This window comes from Miniopterus schreibersii (genome assembly GCF_964146895.1).
Source record: "Miniopterus schreibersii genome assembly, chromosome: 17".
Taxonomy (NCBI): Eukaryota; Metazoa; Chordata; class Mammalia; order Chiroptera; family Miniopteridae; genus Miniopterus; species Miniopterus schreibersii.
In genome coordinates this window covers 33,538,592-33,553,970 of record NC_138117.1, presented here as the reverse complement: position 1 = coordinate 33,553,970, position 15,379 = coordinate 33,538,592, and the positions used below count along the sequence as shown (strand labels likewise).

The 15,379-nt window shown below is 35.3% G+C and overlaps 1 protein-coding gene across 2 annotated transcripts in view; it reads left to right on the top strand.

Annotated features, from left to right (window-relative positions):
- Window positions 1-15,379, top strand: part of TMEM65 (transmembrane protein 65) — a 36,693-nt gene that overhangs the window by 2,876 nt on the left and 18,438 nt on the right. The window contains exon 2 of one of the 2 annotated variants that reach the window (XM_081116667.1): window positions 10,419-10,499. The exons of the other annotated variant lie outside the window; for it this stretch is intronic. Within the exon in view, the coding sequence (XP_080972793.1) occupies window positions 10,419-10,499 (81 nt within the window). The remainder of the gene's footprint in view (window positions 1-10,418; window positions 10,500-15,379) is intronic. 2 annotated transcript variants of the gene reach the window in all.

Sequence of the window (15,379 nt, the reverse complement as noted above, 5' to 3'; positions counted from 1 at the left end):
TGTTGCAAATGAATACAGCTCATTCCGTTGCTGAGATGAACATTTCTTTTCCCAGACAAATGAAAAATTCTTATGTTTTTACTTTATTGTTGCTTTTTGAATGTTTTTAAGCACCCGATTCATGTATAAATATGTATGTACTTAGTGCATTTTCTAATGAAATAAATTCTGTTAAAAGGGCTTTTTCTTAATGTAGGAGATCTTATGTGTTCTTGGGAAGGTTGCTTGTATGATCTAATGAAGTGTTTTCGATTTGGTGTGGAAACATTACATCCATGCTTTGATATGTGAGTGGAATCTACTGGTCAAATTTAGTACTTCTGCCCTTGTGTTTCTTATGTGTTTATCAGTAGATATGTGATATAGTCTGTGACAAGATAAAGCATTAGAATCAAATAGATAATGCCTACTTTGTGGGATGTCTTATGGTAGCCTCTTAGGATATTGCGATTTTTAAATTACAAACTGATTTCCTCCCCAATTTTAAAAACGTTGATGATGTGTTCTCAACTTACCTGCTCAACCTGGTATTTTTCCAGAAACAGTTCGTATCCTCCTGATAGTACATTGTTAGTTCATCATTTTTACAATTAGGGCTGGCAAGCTGACATTATTACAGTTGCCTTTTAATTTTAGCCAAGATTTTCAAACACATTTGTCTCCCACTTTTTGCAATTATAATTCCTAGTTATAATTATTTTTAAAAACTGGTTCCAGGACCCCATGGATACCAAAATCTGTGGACACTCAAGTCCCTTATATAAATGGCATACTGTTTGCATATGACCTGTACACATCATCCCAGTATACTTTAAATCCTTTCTAGATTACTTATAATAATTAATACAGTGTAAAAGCTCTGTAAATAGTTGTTATAATGTATTGTTTAGGGAAAAATGACAAAAAATATGATTGTTCAGTACAGAGGCATCCATCCTAGGCCTAACGACATTGTACATGTCGGCAACATGTAACTCCCCCCACCCCGAATATTTTTTCTCTCTGGTTGGTTGAATCTCAGCTGCAGAACCAGCAGATACTGAGGGCTGAATGTATAGCAACTTGGTTTTGAAGGATGGGCAATGGCATTGTTCATTGTATTATATGTTGCTATATTACAAATTACCCCAAAATATAATGGCTTAAAACAAACATGCATTGTCTTAGAGTTTCTGAGGATCAGGAATCCTGGAACAGGTTAGTGAGATGTTTCCGATGCAGGGTCTCTCATGAGGTTGTAATCAGACTTTCAGCTGGGGCTGCATCTTTTGACCTCTTGACCAGGCCTGGAAGATCCATTCCTATGAAGGCTCACTCACCAGGCTGTTGGCTGGAAGTCTCAATTTCTTGCCATGAGGGCCTCTCCCCAGGGCTTCCTAAGTGTTCTCAAGATGTGGCAGTTGGCTTCCTCCAGGACAAGTGATGACATAGTCTAAGCTGGAAGCCACAATCTTTTATTACCCAGTCTTAAAGGAGACGGTCCATCTCTTTTGCCCTGGGTACATTGTAGGAGGCTACTGTACAGGCTGTAAAACCAGGAGGTGGAAATCATTGAGAGGCATCTTAGAGGCTGCCTTCCACACTTATTTAAGGTGTTGTAATTAATGTTTACTGGAGAATTTTATGTTTATGTAGAGAAGAATTGGCTTTCAGGGAGGCACAGTAAAATATTTGAGTTGAAAAAAAGGAGCTTCTTAGGGAATATTTTTGTTAAATGTGTACTTAAGATATTTTAAAAATGAGATTCTTTTTACATATAACAAATAAGAGATGTATTGAGGTGAACATAGCAGTTTTTCTATCAATGTTAGATCTTAATCACCTTGCATTTCTTTTCTTTTTCACTGTATAAGTAGTAGTTGTATACTTTTAGGTTTGCTTGATACCATTTATCTACATCCACATAGACACATCATATAATTCTAAACTATAATCTTGTAGTTCCTCATCTTTTGTGATTATTTAAGGTAGATGAAGAGCTTTGTTTTGAGAACTTGCCATATGGCATAAGGGACCTTTGTTAAGTGAAAGGCTGGAAGATAAAAAGCTGATATTGAAGTGGATGCCTAGATTTTTCATGGAGTTTTGATCCACTAAGGATCTTGGACTCTTAAGGAGAGTATCTCCATTTTTCTCAGCCATTTTGTTCAGGATTATGTGAGAAAGTAGCAACTTTGTTAAGCTATTAACCTCTGGGATGAATTGGAAATAATTTTGGCTTTTGCTCAAAGAAAATAAGAAAGAGGGCAAGGAAAACATTTCATTCTCCAAAATAAGATATGTGAGTAAAGATATTTCAGTGCCTTGGTTGAAACAATAAGAATAAGGAAAATGTAGCCCCAATTAGACCCAGCAAGAGAAGAGCCAGGCTGAGGACATGAAGTGTGAATTGAGTCAGGAGGAGTGAGATATCTAATAAGCTGAGAGCTTCAGTATCTTGGGCCTAGATAAGTCACATGAAGCTTTGCCGTAATCAATTGTTTTACCAATATGGAAAGAACCTAATATATTAGTATATTCCAACAAATTTACTTCCAAATACTTTGAAGTTACTGGGCATATCGGAGTGGCTACTATTACTAGAGATTACTGCCAGTAGAGAACAGATAACAAAAATAAGATTTTTTTCCCATTATAAAATGGATATATGCTATTTAACAGTTTTTAAGCATCACTTACATATAACTTGATGTCCGGAGTTAATGTGATTTAAAACAACCACCATTCTATTATATCTTTTGATTTTGTGGATCGGGAATATAATCGGGTCTCAGCTGGATAATTCTTGTTTCATGTAGTATTTATAGAGGTTACTCTATAAACTTCAGCTGGAAGATGGGCTGATTATAGGGTGGAAGATGATTTCACTCATGTCTGGCACTTTGATGGAGATGGCTGGAAGGCTGGGCTCAACTGGAATGGCTGACCAGAGTAGGTGTATGTGACCTCACTAGCATAGCAATCTCAGGATGTTGTAGTAGCTAGGTGATAGACCAAGACTCCTAGTGAAATGTTCCAGAGGGCTAGATAAAAGGTTTAAAACTTTGTATTAGTTTCATATTGCTGCTACAACAAATTACCACAAATTTAGTGGTTTAAAACAATACAAGTTTATTTTCTTAGCATTCTGGAGGTTTGAAGTCCAAAATGAGACTTAAGTGGCTAATAAAAGCATCATTAAGTTCTGTCCTAGAGGCTCCGTAGGAGAATCTCTTCCTTGTCTCTTCCACCTTTTGTCTTTCCTTGGTTCCTGGCCATATCACTCTAATCTCTGCTTTTGTTATATCATCTCCTTCATTGACCTTTTCTTGCCTCCCCCTTATGGTGACCCCTGTGATAATATTTAGGGCCTGGATAATCTCACTCTCTCAAAATCCTAATTTAATCATACCCGCAAAATTTTCTTTGCTATATAAGGTAACATATTCAAAGGTTTGAGGATTAGGATGTGGACATATTTGGGGGCCGTTATTCAACCTTCCACCTGACTTGTTATGACCTAGGTTTGGAAGTCCCAGATTATTTCTGCTGCATGCTATTGGTTGAGCAAGTCACTAAGACCAGTCTGGATTCAAGGGAAGGGAAATTAGGAAGAGGTATTCCATGTAGATGATGATACTTAATAGTTGTAATTTATTCCTTTCTATCAGTACATTTAAAAAATGAATCATTTCTGTTGGAAGTCTTGTTTTACATTTTTTTTCTATTAATGCATACCATTAACATATTAGGTTTCTGTTTATTTTAAGAAATTTAAACATTAGTTCTTATGCTGAGTGCTAGTACAGTGATTTCTTTTATATACGGTGCTACATGGGACGCCTTCCTCCATATCAAATTCTCAACATTGGCACTATTGACATTTGGGGCCAAATAATTCTTTGTTGTGGGGGCTGTCTTTCACAGAGGGTATTTAGCAGTGTCTCTGTCCTCTACTTGCTAGATGACAGAGGCACCTCCTACCCACCTCACACCTAGTTCTGTCAACCAAAAATGTTTCCAAACATTGCCAGATGTTCCATGGAGAAGACGTGGAAGGTAGTAAAATTGCCCTGGTCGAGAGCCATTGCTTTATGTGAAATGCTACAGGCCCCTCCTTCTTCAGTCCTCTGCCTTAACAATCCTCTCCTATCATACATTGATGCTCGCTGTTATAAGTGTATGCTTTTTGCTTTCTAGCTCATTGCTTTATTTTAAATTTGTCTCTGGATAAGAACAGAAGAGTAACCCCTTACCTCCCTATCAAACTCCTCACCTCTCTGTCAAATAAATGAGCTTTGCGATAACTGATTTCCTTGATTTCAGTGTCTCTTAATTTTTAAATTCTTGACTAAATTCTAAATATTAGAAACTTAAGAATATGGCTTCAGATAAGTTGAACACTGCTATAGTGTTTAATTCACTAGTGATTAATTTGGTGTTGTTCACCTCAATAGTCACTTACTGCTAACTTTTTATAGCAATCCTGACAAGTTTTTATAAACAAATTTGTGGATAGGAAAATTGAAATAATATAAAGTCTGCAACTTATAGGGTCATCCAGAAGGTTACTTGCAACTAAAGAAAATGGATGCCTTTGAATGTTGGGGATGATCTGATATTGAACCATTAATAGTTTCAGTTTTTCTAAAAATAGTGATGAGTTTGCATAACCACACTTTTGTCTGTTTTCTTTGGCATGTCAGTGTAAAGCTAACTGGAACAAATAGAGCCTAAATCCCTGAGTGAAAATTTTATTAGCATTTTTCTCAAGTCAGCTGAATCAATTAGTATATAGATTTATAGGACTCTCCCCTTGTGCTTGACTCATAGGTTTATGTCTGCTTTAAGTTAATGAAAACAACCACATTAAAAACAAGAAGATAAATGTTAAAATATAATAACTTAGTTACCTCAGATCCTCTGGTAAATAAGAGATCTTCTAGACAGGGGACTTTGCAGGTAACAAGATGTCATTTCTCTTAAGCTCTTAAACATTTACTTTGATAGCTTCTGTTGGAAGCATATTTGAACATAGTACTGCATTTTTCTCTGTCTTAATAAAAGTATCATGAGCACAGTTTAGCTTCTACTTGATGTCAGAGTCCTTATATACTGTATTTTAACACAGTTTTCTTTGGGCTACTTCTATTTGTAGACATACTAGTCATCACACCATGTGCCTCTAGAACACTGCTATTTCAGTTGGCAGGCTTTTTGGACTCTGTCATATAATGGTAGTGAAATGTGCTGGACTTACAGTACCCCTCCCCCTTCTCCTCGGTGCCCTCAGACTATTCTACACTATTCTCATTCATCCCTTGTGGTTGTGGTAAACTCTTTTCTGCTGTGTAAGGAGGTCTGCTTCTTGGCATCTCCGTTATTATTTCTAATGTCTGCTCTTTGTCACTCTTTCATAGTGTTTTTTCTTTTTCTTTTTTCATTCTCCTTTTGTTTTTGATCCCCCTACGCTTCTCAATAGGGTTTAATCCTGATACACGTTTCAGGGTCATAAACCACTATTGTCCTTTGTTTTTCCAGCCAGCCAATTGCATCGATCACATTACTATTGATCTTTGACTCTCAGATCTCACGTTGAAGATCTTGTGAGTACTTTTTGCTAATATCCGGATTGTGGCTGTCCAGAGGATCATTGTTTTAAGCACCTGATTAACTGAGATACTACTATTTTTGGATCTTAAAGTTTCAGGGAAATTTATATTAGAATGGTTTTCTTACATAGATTTTCTTTTTTCTTTCTGAGCTTTAGGGTAGATTATTTAGCCCATTGTATTATAAAAACATTTGTACTTTAAAACAGTTTGGTATTTTAAAAAGCAGCTTCTAAATTTCTATTGTAAAATGGTTCTTATTTTTTATAGAAGACATTCTGCAGCTTCCACTCTTGTTTCTGCTGACACTATCTTCACCACAATTACTTAGCAATTATTAAGTATTTGCTATGTGTCAAACTAACTGAACTGAGTTTTCATGTAATTATTTTGTTTACTTCTCATGGAGAGAGAAGGAATGATCTCTATTCTATATATTAAGAAACTGAGGCTAAGAGGAATTTGCCCAAGATCCTGCAACCTGTGTGGCACAGTGGAGTTTTTAACTTAGATTTGTTTGACTCTAAAACCCCTGTTCTAATTATTACACCTTTCTGGATATTTATACATGGGTTTTTTAACACATGCTGGGGAAAATGGTTACACCTCAAATGCTCAATGAAAGTCACATATCTTGGTCTATAAATTGTTTGAGGAATTTGGAAAAGTCAGAAAACTAGTATTTAGGACTCCTAACTGTCATAAATTTCTAACCTTTACTCTAATTTTTCTTTAGATTTTTGAATGAGTTTTATTTAAAAAAATCTAACATACTATTTATGGGAATACTTTCCAAACTTTGAAAATTTGTTTGCTTAACAAATATTCGTTACTCTCCCTGCCATGTAATAGACACTGTTAGGGGTACATCAGAGAATTAATTAACTTGACATAATACTCTCATGAAGCTTACACTTTTTGAGAGAGGAAAGATATGAGTAATATAGTAAATAAATAATTATAGATTATCAGTGCTATTAGAATAAACAGAATGACACTTACATAGATAAGGTGATCTGGGAAGGCCTTTGTGAGGTAATATTTAAGCTGAAAATAAAGGATTGAGAAACCAGTCATTCAGACAGCTGGAGGAAGAGCATTCTGAGAAGGAAAAGCAAATACCAAGACGCTGAGGTAGGAAGGGACTTGGCAAAGTGTAGGAACTGACAGAAAGCAAATATGGATGGAATTTAATGAACAAAGTGGAGCGTGAAATGAGATGAGATGGGCAGGTAGACAGAAGCCAGATTAGTCAGGGCCTTTCTAGGTAAACCTTAGGAAAGCCATTTGAGGGTTTAAGCACTAGAGTGAAATAATGGGATTTAAAGAGCACTATGGCTGCTAATGGACTAATTGTAAGAGTGCAAATGCATAAGCTGAAAGACCACTTAGGAAGCTGTTACAGTGTTCTAGGCTAGGGATGATGGTAGCTTAGGCTAAGTGGCCACGGAGATGAAGAAAAGGAGGTGGATTCAAGACATTTATTTGAGAGTAAACTGGTGAGTTAGAAAGGGGCAGATAATTAAGGGAAAGGAAATAGAAAGGGAAGACTTGGGGTTCTGACTAGTGATTGAGTAAAAGATGGTCCTATTAACTGTGAGGGAGAAGTCTCGGGAAAAATGGATTTGGGGGGATGGAAATTAAAAAGTGCTAAGTCTGGACATGTCAAGTTTAAGATAGCTTTGTGAATGTGAATGGAGCTATCAGGTAATTAGGGGTGTGTGTGTGTGTGTGTGTGTGTGTGTGTGTGTGTGTGTGTGTATTTATAACACAAATCTAAAGTAAGTATGGGTGTCAGTAATTGTATATAGATGGAGAGGATCCAAGAGAGAACTAAAAACACCAGTGTTTATTGGAAGGGAAGAGGAAGAATCAGAACTAGAAGGAGACTGAGAAGTATCCACAAAGACAGGAAAAGGAGCAAGAACAGTGTATTCCAGAAGCTAAGTGAAGAAGATAGTGGGAATGATCTGATGCTTTACATAGGCCAAGTAAGGAGAAGGCACATAGGATTTAACACAACAGGGGCCGATATCTTTGTCAGAAGTAATTTTATAAGAACTATGGGAAGAAGCCAGATTTTAGTCAGCTAAGGAGGGGATATCAATAAAGAGAGATTCAACTCTTTAAAGGGAACTTTGGATAGTACTACGATAGTAGCTTGAGTATTACTGAGATTATCTCTGCTCATCGGTCAGAAGTCTGAACTTATTTTAACTATCTGTTACTAGTATACTCATTTTTTTTTTACAGACAGTCCTGTGTAGAGTTCTAGTTCATCAGAGAAAAATAAAATATCACAGGTAAGCAAGTCACACCCCTTTTTAGCAGCATTTTGTAGAAAATATGCAGGCCATTTAGCAGGTAAGATCTTTTCATTTTCTTTAGTAAGAAGCTTATAGAAATCAAGAAGATAATTTGAAACTCCATTTTTCAAATTAAAATACCCAAGAGCTAGGGGTAACGTTTATTCCTGGGCTACAGGACTTTCAGTGCTAAAACTGGGATAGTCCCTGGCAAACTGGATGATTGGTCACTCTACCTGATGGTATTTTTGCCCTTCTCACAGATTAAAGCTTTTGACTCATAGGAGAGGTTGAAAAAAGGATCTAAGGTAGAAGTTCATATCCCTTCTGCACAACTGCTTTTCTACTCCTGAAGGTCGGCGCCAAATTGGACACTTTCTTAAGATTCCTTCCCTAATCACTTTTTGTGTCTGGTGGGATAGCTGGTCAAAGAGTTTCTAAAAAAGTATGGACTCCCCTGACTTATGCCATTGCCTTCCCACTGTCCTGCCAGCCTGCACTCTGCCTTCACCTGTTCCCTTACTATTCTAGCTGTACCCTTCTTAAGGTGTCTGGTTGCATTGATCTCAAGTAAGCAAGTGCTAACGTCCCCTCTGTCCTTGCAGGTGCCTGCCTCTCTTAATTTAGGCCAAGTTGTTTGCTCTATGACTTCAGTTCTCTTTTGGGTTCGGTTCAAAATAAGTCATGAATTTGAGTTTACTTTGACTTTGTTTCACTGTAAGGGTGGTGACAATGCTCTTTGTAGCTCTCTACATCCCACAGTAGAAACTAGAACCTTGCTTCACAGAGTTTAAAGTACATATAAAATTATCTGGGAATCTTGTTGAAATACAGATTCTGTTTCAGTAGGTTTGAGGTGGGACCTGAGATTCTGCATTTCTAACAAGTTTCCAGTGATTTCAGTGCTGCAGGTCCAGGGACCATATTCTGAGTAGCAAGGTTATAGAAGGTGGTTTTGTTTTTTGTTTTAAGGTGGGAGAGAGGCGAGGTCACATAGATAAAACTTAGGCATGCTTGAATTGTGAAAGGGAACAGGCAAACAGATGTGAGAATGATAATGTAAGATGTGGCACATTTGGTGAGCTGACTGAATTTTGTTTGTGTGTGAGAAAGGTCTCATGGTTTAAAAAACATCCTAGTTTTGTTTTGTTTTGTTTTTTTCTTTTGCTCAAAGGGCCTTCTTAGACATTAGAAAAAATGTGAGTTGTTAATACTGATTTTATAGCTATACAATGATAACTTTTTAGTGTAATTGTGCTTTCCCCACTTAACTTTATATTACTTTTTAAATTTTGAAAAAATCTCAAATTTATAGAAAAGTTTTAAGTATGGAACAATAAGCTTTTCCCCCTCCCCCAGTCATTTGAGACTATGTTGCGGACACGAAGCCCTGCCATCCCTGTCACAGGTTAAGTTCCTTGGGAAGCAGTCTCTGAGACAAAGATAAGCATGCAAGAAATTTATTGGGGAATACAGTGTCAGAGGAAGCCTCAGCTGACCCTGCGGAAGGTTCTAGAGATAGGATGAACCTTCAGTGTTGTCCTGAGTTGGGTGAGAGGTCTGTGTCTCTCCCTCTGTGAGAGTGAGCTATTGGGTGTGGACTGCCCTGGGCAGGGTGCAGAGCTTTGGGTGAGGCAGCATTGCTCGGCCGAGGCAGTCCTCCAAGATGTGGGAATGTTGACAGTGCCGTTGAACTGCTGCCATTTGAGAGACTCCAGATACACAGCCAGAGGAGCCTGGAGAAGGTGAACTTTATCATGTTCATAAGTGAGGAGGTTGTGATTAAAAGGATGAAGATGTTCCAGAGGAAGTGACTCTGGTGCAGACTTCACACTAAAGGAACTCTCAGAGATATTTTATGACATTGAAAATACAAAAGATAAAATGTGTAAGCTAATTCAGACTGAGAAAGGAGTATGACAACTCACCAAGGCATAGAAAAGATGCTTGCTCCATACTGTATTATATGAGTAATAGCACTGTTGAAGCTACCTGTGATAATTTTTTTACAAAGAAATAATGAAATACTTTAATTATCAGTGTTTCTAATATTTTAAATTATGGTATACTAAATAAACATTAGTTTTGCTATTTCCAAATTTTCCTTTATAACTGTCAGTAAAAGAGTTTTTAAAATTTTTTTATTGCAATATAATTAGCAACACACTATTAGTTTCAGATGTATAAGGTTATGATTTGATATTTGTTTATGTTGCAAAATGATCACCACAATAATTCTAGTTAACATTCATCACCATACATAGTTCCAGACTTTTTTTTCTTGTATGAGAGATTTCAGTGTTTGGAAAAAATTTTTAAAGATCACAGAACAATTGTCATTTTCTTCATTGGTTATTTGCAGTTTCAGCTTGCATTGTCATTCTAATTGTCCCACACTACTGCTCGAGGTGAGGGCTGCCTATATTAAAGCATGCTTCACTTCAAAGTTTCATATATCCTTTTTATTTATACATATTTTACTTTATTGCTTGAATACACTTTGATTTTAAAATATTTTTAGCATGCAGATATCCCAAACCTGAGATTGCCATTGTGAAGTCAGCGAAGAAGGTATCATCAGCAGAGACCCCTGATAGTTTTGGTATAGTACAATCTTAACAGTATTGATTGATCGTTAGATGTTTATTGCAAATAGCAAAGCATCTATTTAACAGAACTTTTTGACTTCTTGCTGGTTTGAAATAGCATGCTTTAGTTATAATTTTTTTGCATCATTGTTTTAGACCGTCTATAGAGTATTTTTTATTGTCTAATCCTAGATTTTGTGGATATGATGGAATAATAATTGCATGTTTAATTAACTGAAGGATTAAATTTATGACCTTAACAAACGACCAAATCACTTATATTTAGTTATATTTAAATAGTGTATTTTAAAAATTGTTGCAATAACCCCAGCAAGGCACACATACGAAGCAACAAAGATGAATGCATAGGAAAAAGGACCACATAGGGAAGCTTTCAGAATATTGTAAAGAGAAACTGGATTTAAGTAACTGAGCTTCAGGAAAATATGTTTTAAACATATGTTCTTGAATAATTTGGAAGCCTTATATAATTTCATTTTAAGGCCATTCATGAAATTTATTTTAGATTTAGTCTCCATACAGCTTGATATCTAATTTATGTTGCATGTTGTAGTGGTGGTAGTATTGGGGGAATTGTATTGAGTGTGTGTGTGTGTGTGAGAGAGAGAGAGAGAGAGAGAGAGAGATTGGGGAGGAAGGCAGGCATAAAAATAAATATCTTTATTTGTATTTTATTTTGTATTACTATTTAATACAGATACATTGCCTAAGAAGTATAACACAGTATATGAAAAGGAATCAGAAATATTTTATGGACCAATTGAAATTTTAAAAGGGTAACTACAACTTAGTTTTCTTAGGCTTTATACAGGGGTTGGCAAAAGTAGGTTTGCAGTTGTTTGTATGGAAAAAGACGTTCAGGTTAAATAAATAATAATGCAAGAATAAATTCTTTCATGTACTGATAATATTTTACATATTCATATACAATTGATTCTTGGTTCTATATGGTTTGTTTTAATTGAGAATTTACTTTTGAAAGGAAAATAGAATAAGAGAATGAGAATATGGATTTTGGACTTGGCTACGCATCTATGAGTAAGTCACTTAACATCTTTGGGCATAAATGGCTGCATCATCAAAGTGGAGAATTAAGTCAGTATTTCTCAGTGGGCATACTGCTAGCGTTTGGGCTGGATAATTTTTCATTATAAAGGGCTCTTATGCATTGTAAAATGTTTAGAATTCCTAGTGCCTGTAGCATTTCCCAGTCATTATCACATCCAAAAACATCCCTGCATTTTAGAGCATCTTGTAGGGTGACAAACCACCCCATGTTGAGAACCACTAGCGGGTGGTTTCCAAGAACCCTTTCGCTGCTCACATTCTATGAAAGAATATTTATTTGGGGAATGATTGAAAGAGAAAAAGGTAATGCAGTGACTGAAAAATCTCTGCTCATTCCTAGTATAAAGCAATTTTATTTTAAAATGAATATCTTCTGGGACTCTATATAACCATACCCACAGATACATCTGCCACTTATGATGTTCCAAGATGAATTATTATTTTGTCCTAGCTCACTTTAAGTTCTCCATCTATAATATAATACAATACAAAATCCATAGTTAAATGATTTTCTAAACTTAAAGTTATACATTATAGTGTTATCTCTATACCTAATAAATAAGTAGAAGTTACAAGATCTCTTTTTTAAAAGTTGTTTTAGTATCTTAGTCTTTTTAAAAAAGGAATGTCATTGTATATAGTAATTATTCTTTTTTTTCTTCATTTGGCATGAAGAAAAGGAATATAGCCTCTGTATATTAAGTAGGATATATAATTGTCCCAAGTTCACAAGTTAGACATGTAAAAGCAACCACTAATCAATAGTATGTTTGATTATCTTTAAAACTCCATGAAATGACAGCTATAAGAGAAATAATAATTTATTATAATAATTTATTTCTCTTATAGTATAGAGAATTATTATTTCTCTTCTAGTATTTACTATTTCTTAAGTCAGAGGTAAACAATTAACAGGTTAGTATATTAATGAGGTTAATAAAGATGATAATTCATTGGGCATTATCATCTCATCATTACTACTGGGCAACTCCTGTTCTCTCAACTGTTACGCCACTGGCCTGCCTCAGCCCAGGAATTGGTTAGTTGCCCTTAAGTAAACTGGATTGCAGCCTAGGTTGCAATGAAGCCCCAGGTCACATGATATGTACCCCAGAAGGTTAATGAGATGACTGTATTATGTGATCTGTATAGAAATTTCTTTACTACATAATATGCAGGAAACTTTTAAATACTAAATAAAATTACAAAATCACACTCAAATTCTTTTGGGGGGAATCTTAGCTAAAGCATATATATTTTTAAAATAATTTTAAAGTCCTTTTATAATTATAGTCTTTATTTTAAAAGACAAAACCTGTTGATTGAAATTTACTAAGTTAAAAAGTTAAATTCCTTGCTATTTCTGAAGAGTATTTTCATTTTTCAATTTTGAATGTCAGTTTTTATATTTCTTAGCCATATTAATTTGTTTATTTTAAAAAATATTGCTGTCTAGCTTCATAAACCTCTTTTGGTGCATGTTTGATTTTTTTTTTACATTTAATATGATTTGCTTAAATTGTTTTGCATACAGCATGGTTTGAACTTCAAGTTTGTATATTTTAATGTTATATATTTATTATAGAATTTACCTTATCCATTGGAACTTTCGGTTCTATTAAAAGTCTAAGCAGTTATTTGTAATGTTCAGAAATATTGCCCCCAGCCCGGCCCGGAGTGGCTCAGTGGTTGAGCATCGACCTAGGATCCAGGAGATCGCAGTTCGATCTGATCAGGGCACATGCTCGGGTTGCTGGCTCCACCCCCAGTTGGGGGCATGCAGGAGGCAGCAGATCAATGACTCTTTTGTCATTGATGTTTCAACTCTCTCTCTCTCTCTCCCCCCCTCCTCTCTCTGAAATTGATAAAGATATATTAAAAAAGAAAAAAGAAATATTATCCCCAAATTGTTGCTTAAACATAGTAGTTTCATCTCTCCTTTTTACAGATCTCTTATTAGGCCAAATAGTGATTTGTGTTGCCAAATCTATGCCAGTACTTTCTTGGGAAAATGCTAGGGTGGGGCCGGGAGTAGATATTATTAGGTGGTCAAAAGATCAGAAAGTAGATAGTTGGGCACTTAAAGAGTATTTAGTTTTTTGTAATGAAAGGAATACTGTGTGTATTAAACTGTTCCTTTTATGTCATTCAGGGTGAAGTTGCTTTGATAGTTACTAAGTCTGTTATAAATGATTTTAAATTTTTTCCTTGATTTGTGATCTTATATTGATGTTTACTAACTTTTTCTTCTGTCACCTCCATTTTGATTTTAAACCTTTACAGTTAATTTTAAAACTTCAGATAATGCATTTTTCAGTTCTTTAATAATTTCTATTTGAACATATTTTCATTTACACCTTGGGTATACTTTTAATTGCTACTTTAGAGTCCTTGTCTGCTACTTCTAACACTTGAGTTACTTTTGATTGGTCTCCATCTATTGTTGTTTTTCCTGAGAATGGGGCATGTTTTCCTGTTTCTTCTTGAAGTAATTTTGAACTGTATCCTAGTCATTGTTGTGATTATTATGTTACAGAGACCCTGGATTCTGTTTTATTCTTTAAAATACAGATTTTTAAAATTTGTTTTAGCAGGCAATTAATGGTTAGGCTTATACTACAAATCTGTCTCTTGGACTGCTGCTCAAACCTTTCATTATTTTACCCTTAGCTAGGATTTTGGGGAGTCTTCCCTTTGTGTGGCTCATAGATGAGCCATATATTTGAGCTGAATGTTTGTAGAATTTAGGATTCTTCCATTCTGATTCTGTTTTTTCCAGGATTCCCCTCCTACTTTCTAGGGGCTTTGGTTACTTTGCACCCTGCTCACTGCTTCTTCAGACCAGAAAACCTGGAGATATTTTATTAGCGTTTTAGTGGTTCTGCACATTGTGGATCGAGGCGTGCCCTCAGGCCAAAAACTGCAACAAACAGGCAGTTCATTTAGTTCCATTCCTCCAGAATTCTGAGTGTTGATTCCTCTCCAGAATCAACATATGTTTGGTCATTTTCCAAGGCTTTCAGGTGCTTATTTGTTTATATTGTATTTTAGTCTATAGTTTATAGTTGTTCTGTGCAGAAGGATTGGTCTGATAGAAGGTTCTTCAGCCAGTGTTAGAAGTAGGACTAGAATTTTTTAGGTAAAAATAGTTGGAAAATATGGTGTGGTGAAGTACAATCTTAATGTCATATTATTTTAAAATCTTCAGGAAAAGAAATTATAATGTATATAATACACACACAATAACTGAAAGAATTGGTTTTTCTGACTACAAAGTTGGCTGAATAAAACATTAGATTAGAATACATTTCCAATGTAAGTGTAGATAGTTTACCTATGCCAGAAGAAAATTCTTAAGGTGAGGATACATAGGTAGGGAAATAAAGTTTCTAGGGTTTATTGTGACTATTTTCAGTAAGGTTATATTAGTAGCCATTGCATTTTAAAGCCTGTATATATTAATGAAACCTTGGGTTTGTTTTCAAGATTGAGTTCTGTTGTTTATGTACATCTAATGTTTTTTACTTCTGATACATATTTTGTTTTGATTCAGTTAATATGGTAAAGAAGAAAACAGTTTCAAAGTGCTCAAAGTGATCAGTTTATAATTTTAAAAATTTTGATGGTTACTTTCCATAAAGTTTATGTTTTGTATAAAATTTCCACTCTCTAAGAAATGTCTCTTTCATATTTCCTCTTGCCATTCCTTTGGTTCTTTGTGAAGCAGGAGGCAGAATCTGTGATTTGATTTTTACATTCAACTCTGTGCCAGTGGTTTTCCTTTCTGCCCTATCTCCTTTATTTT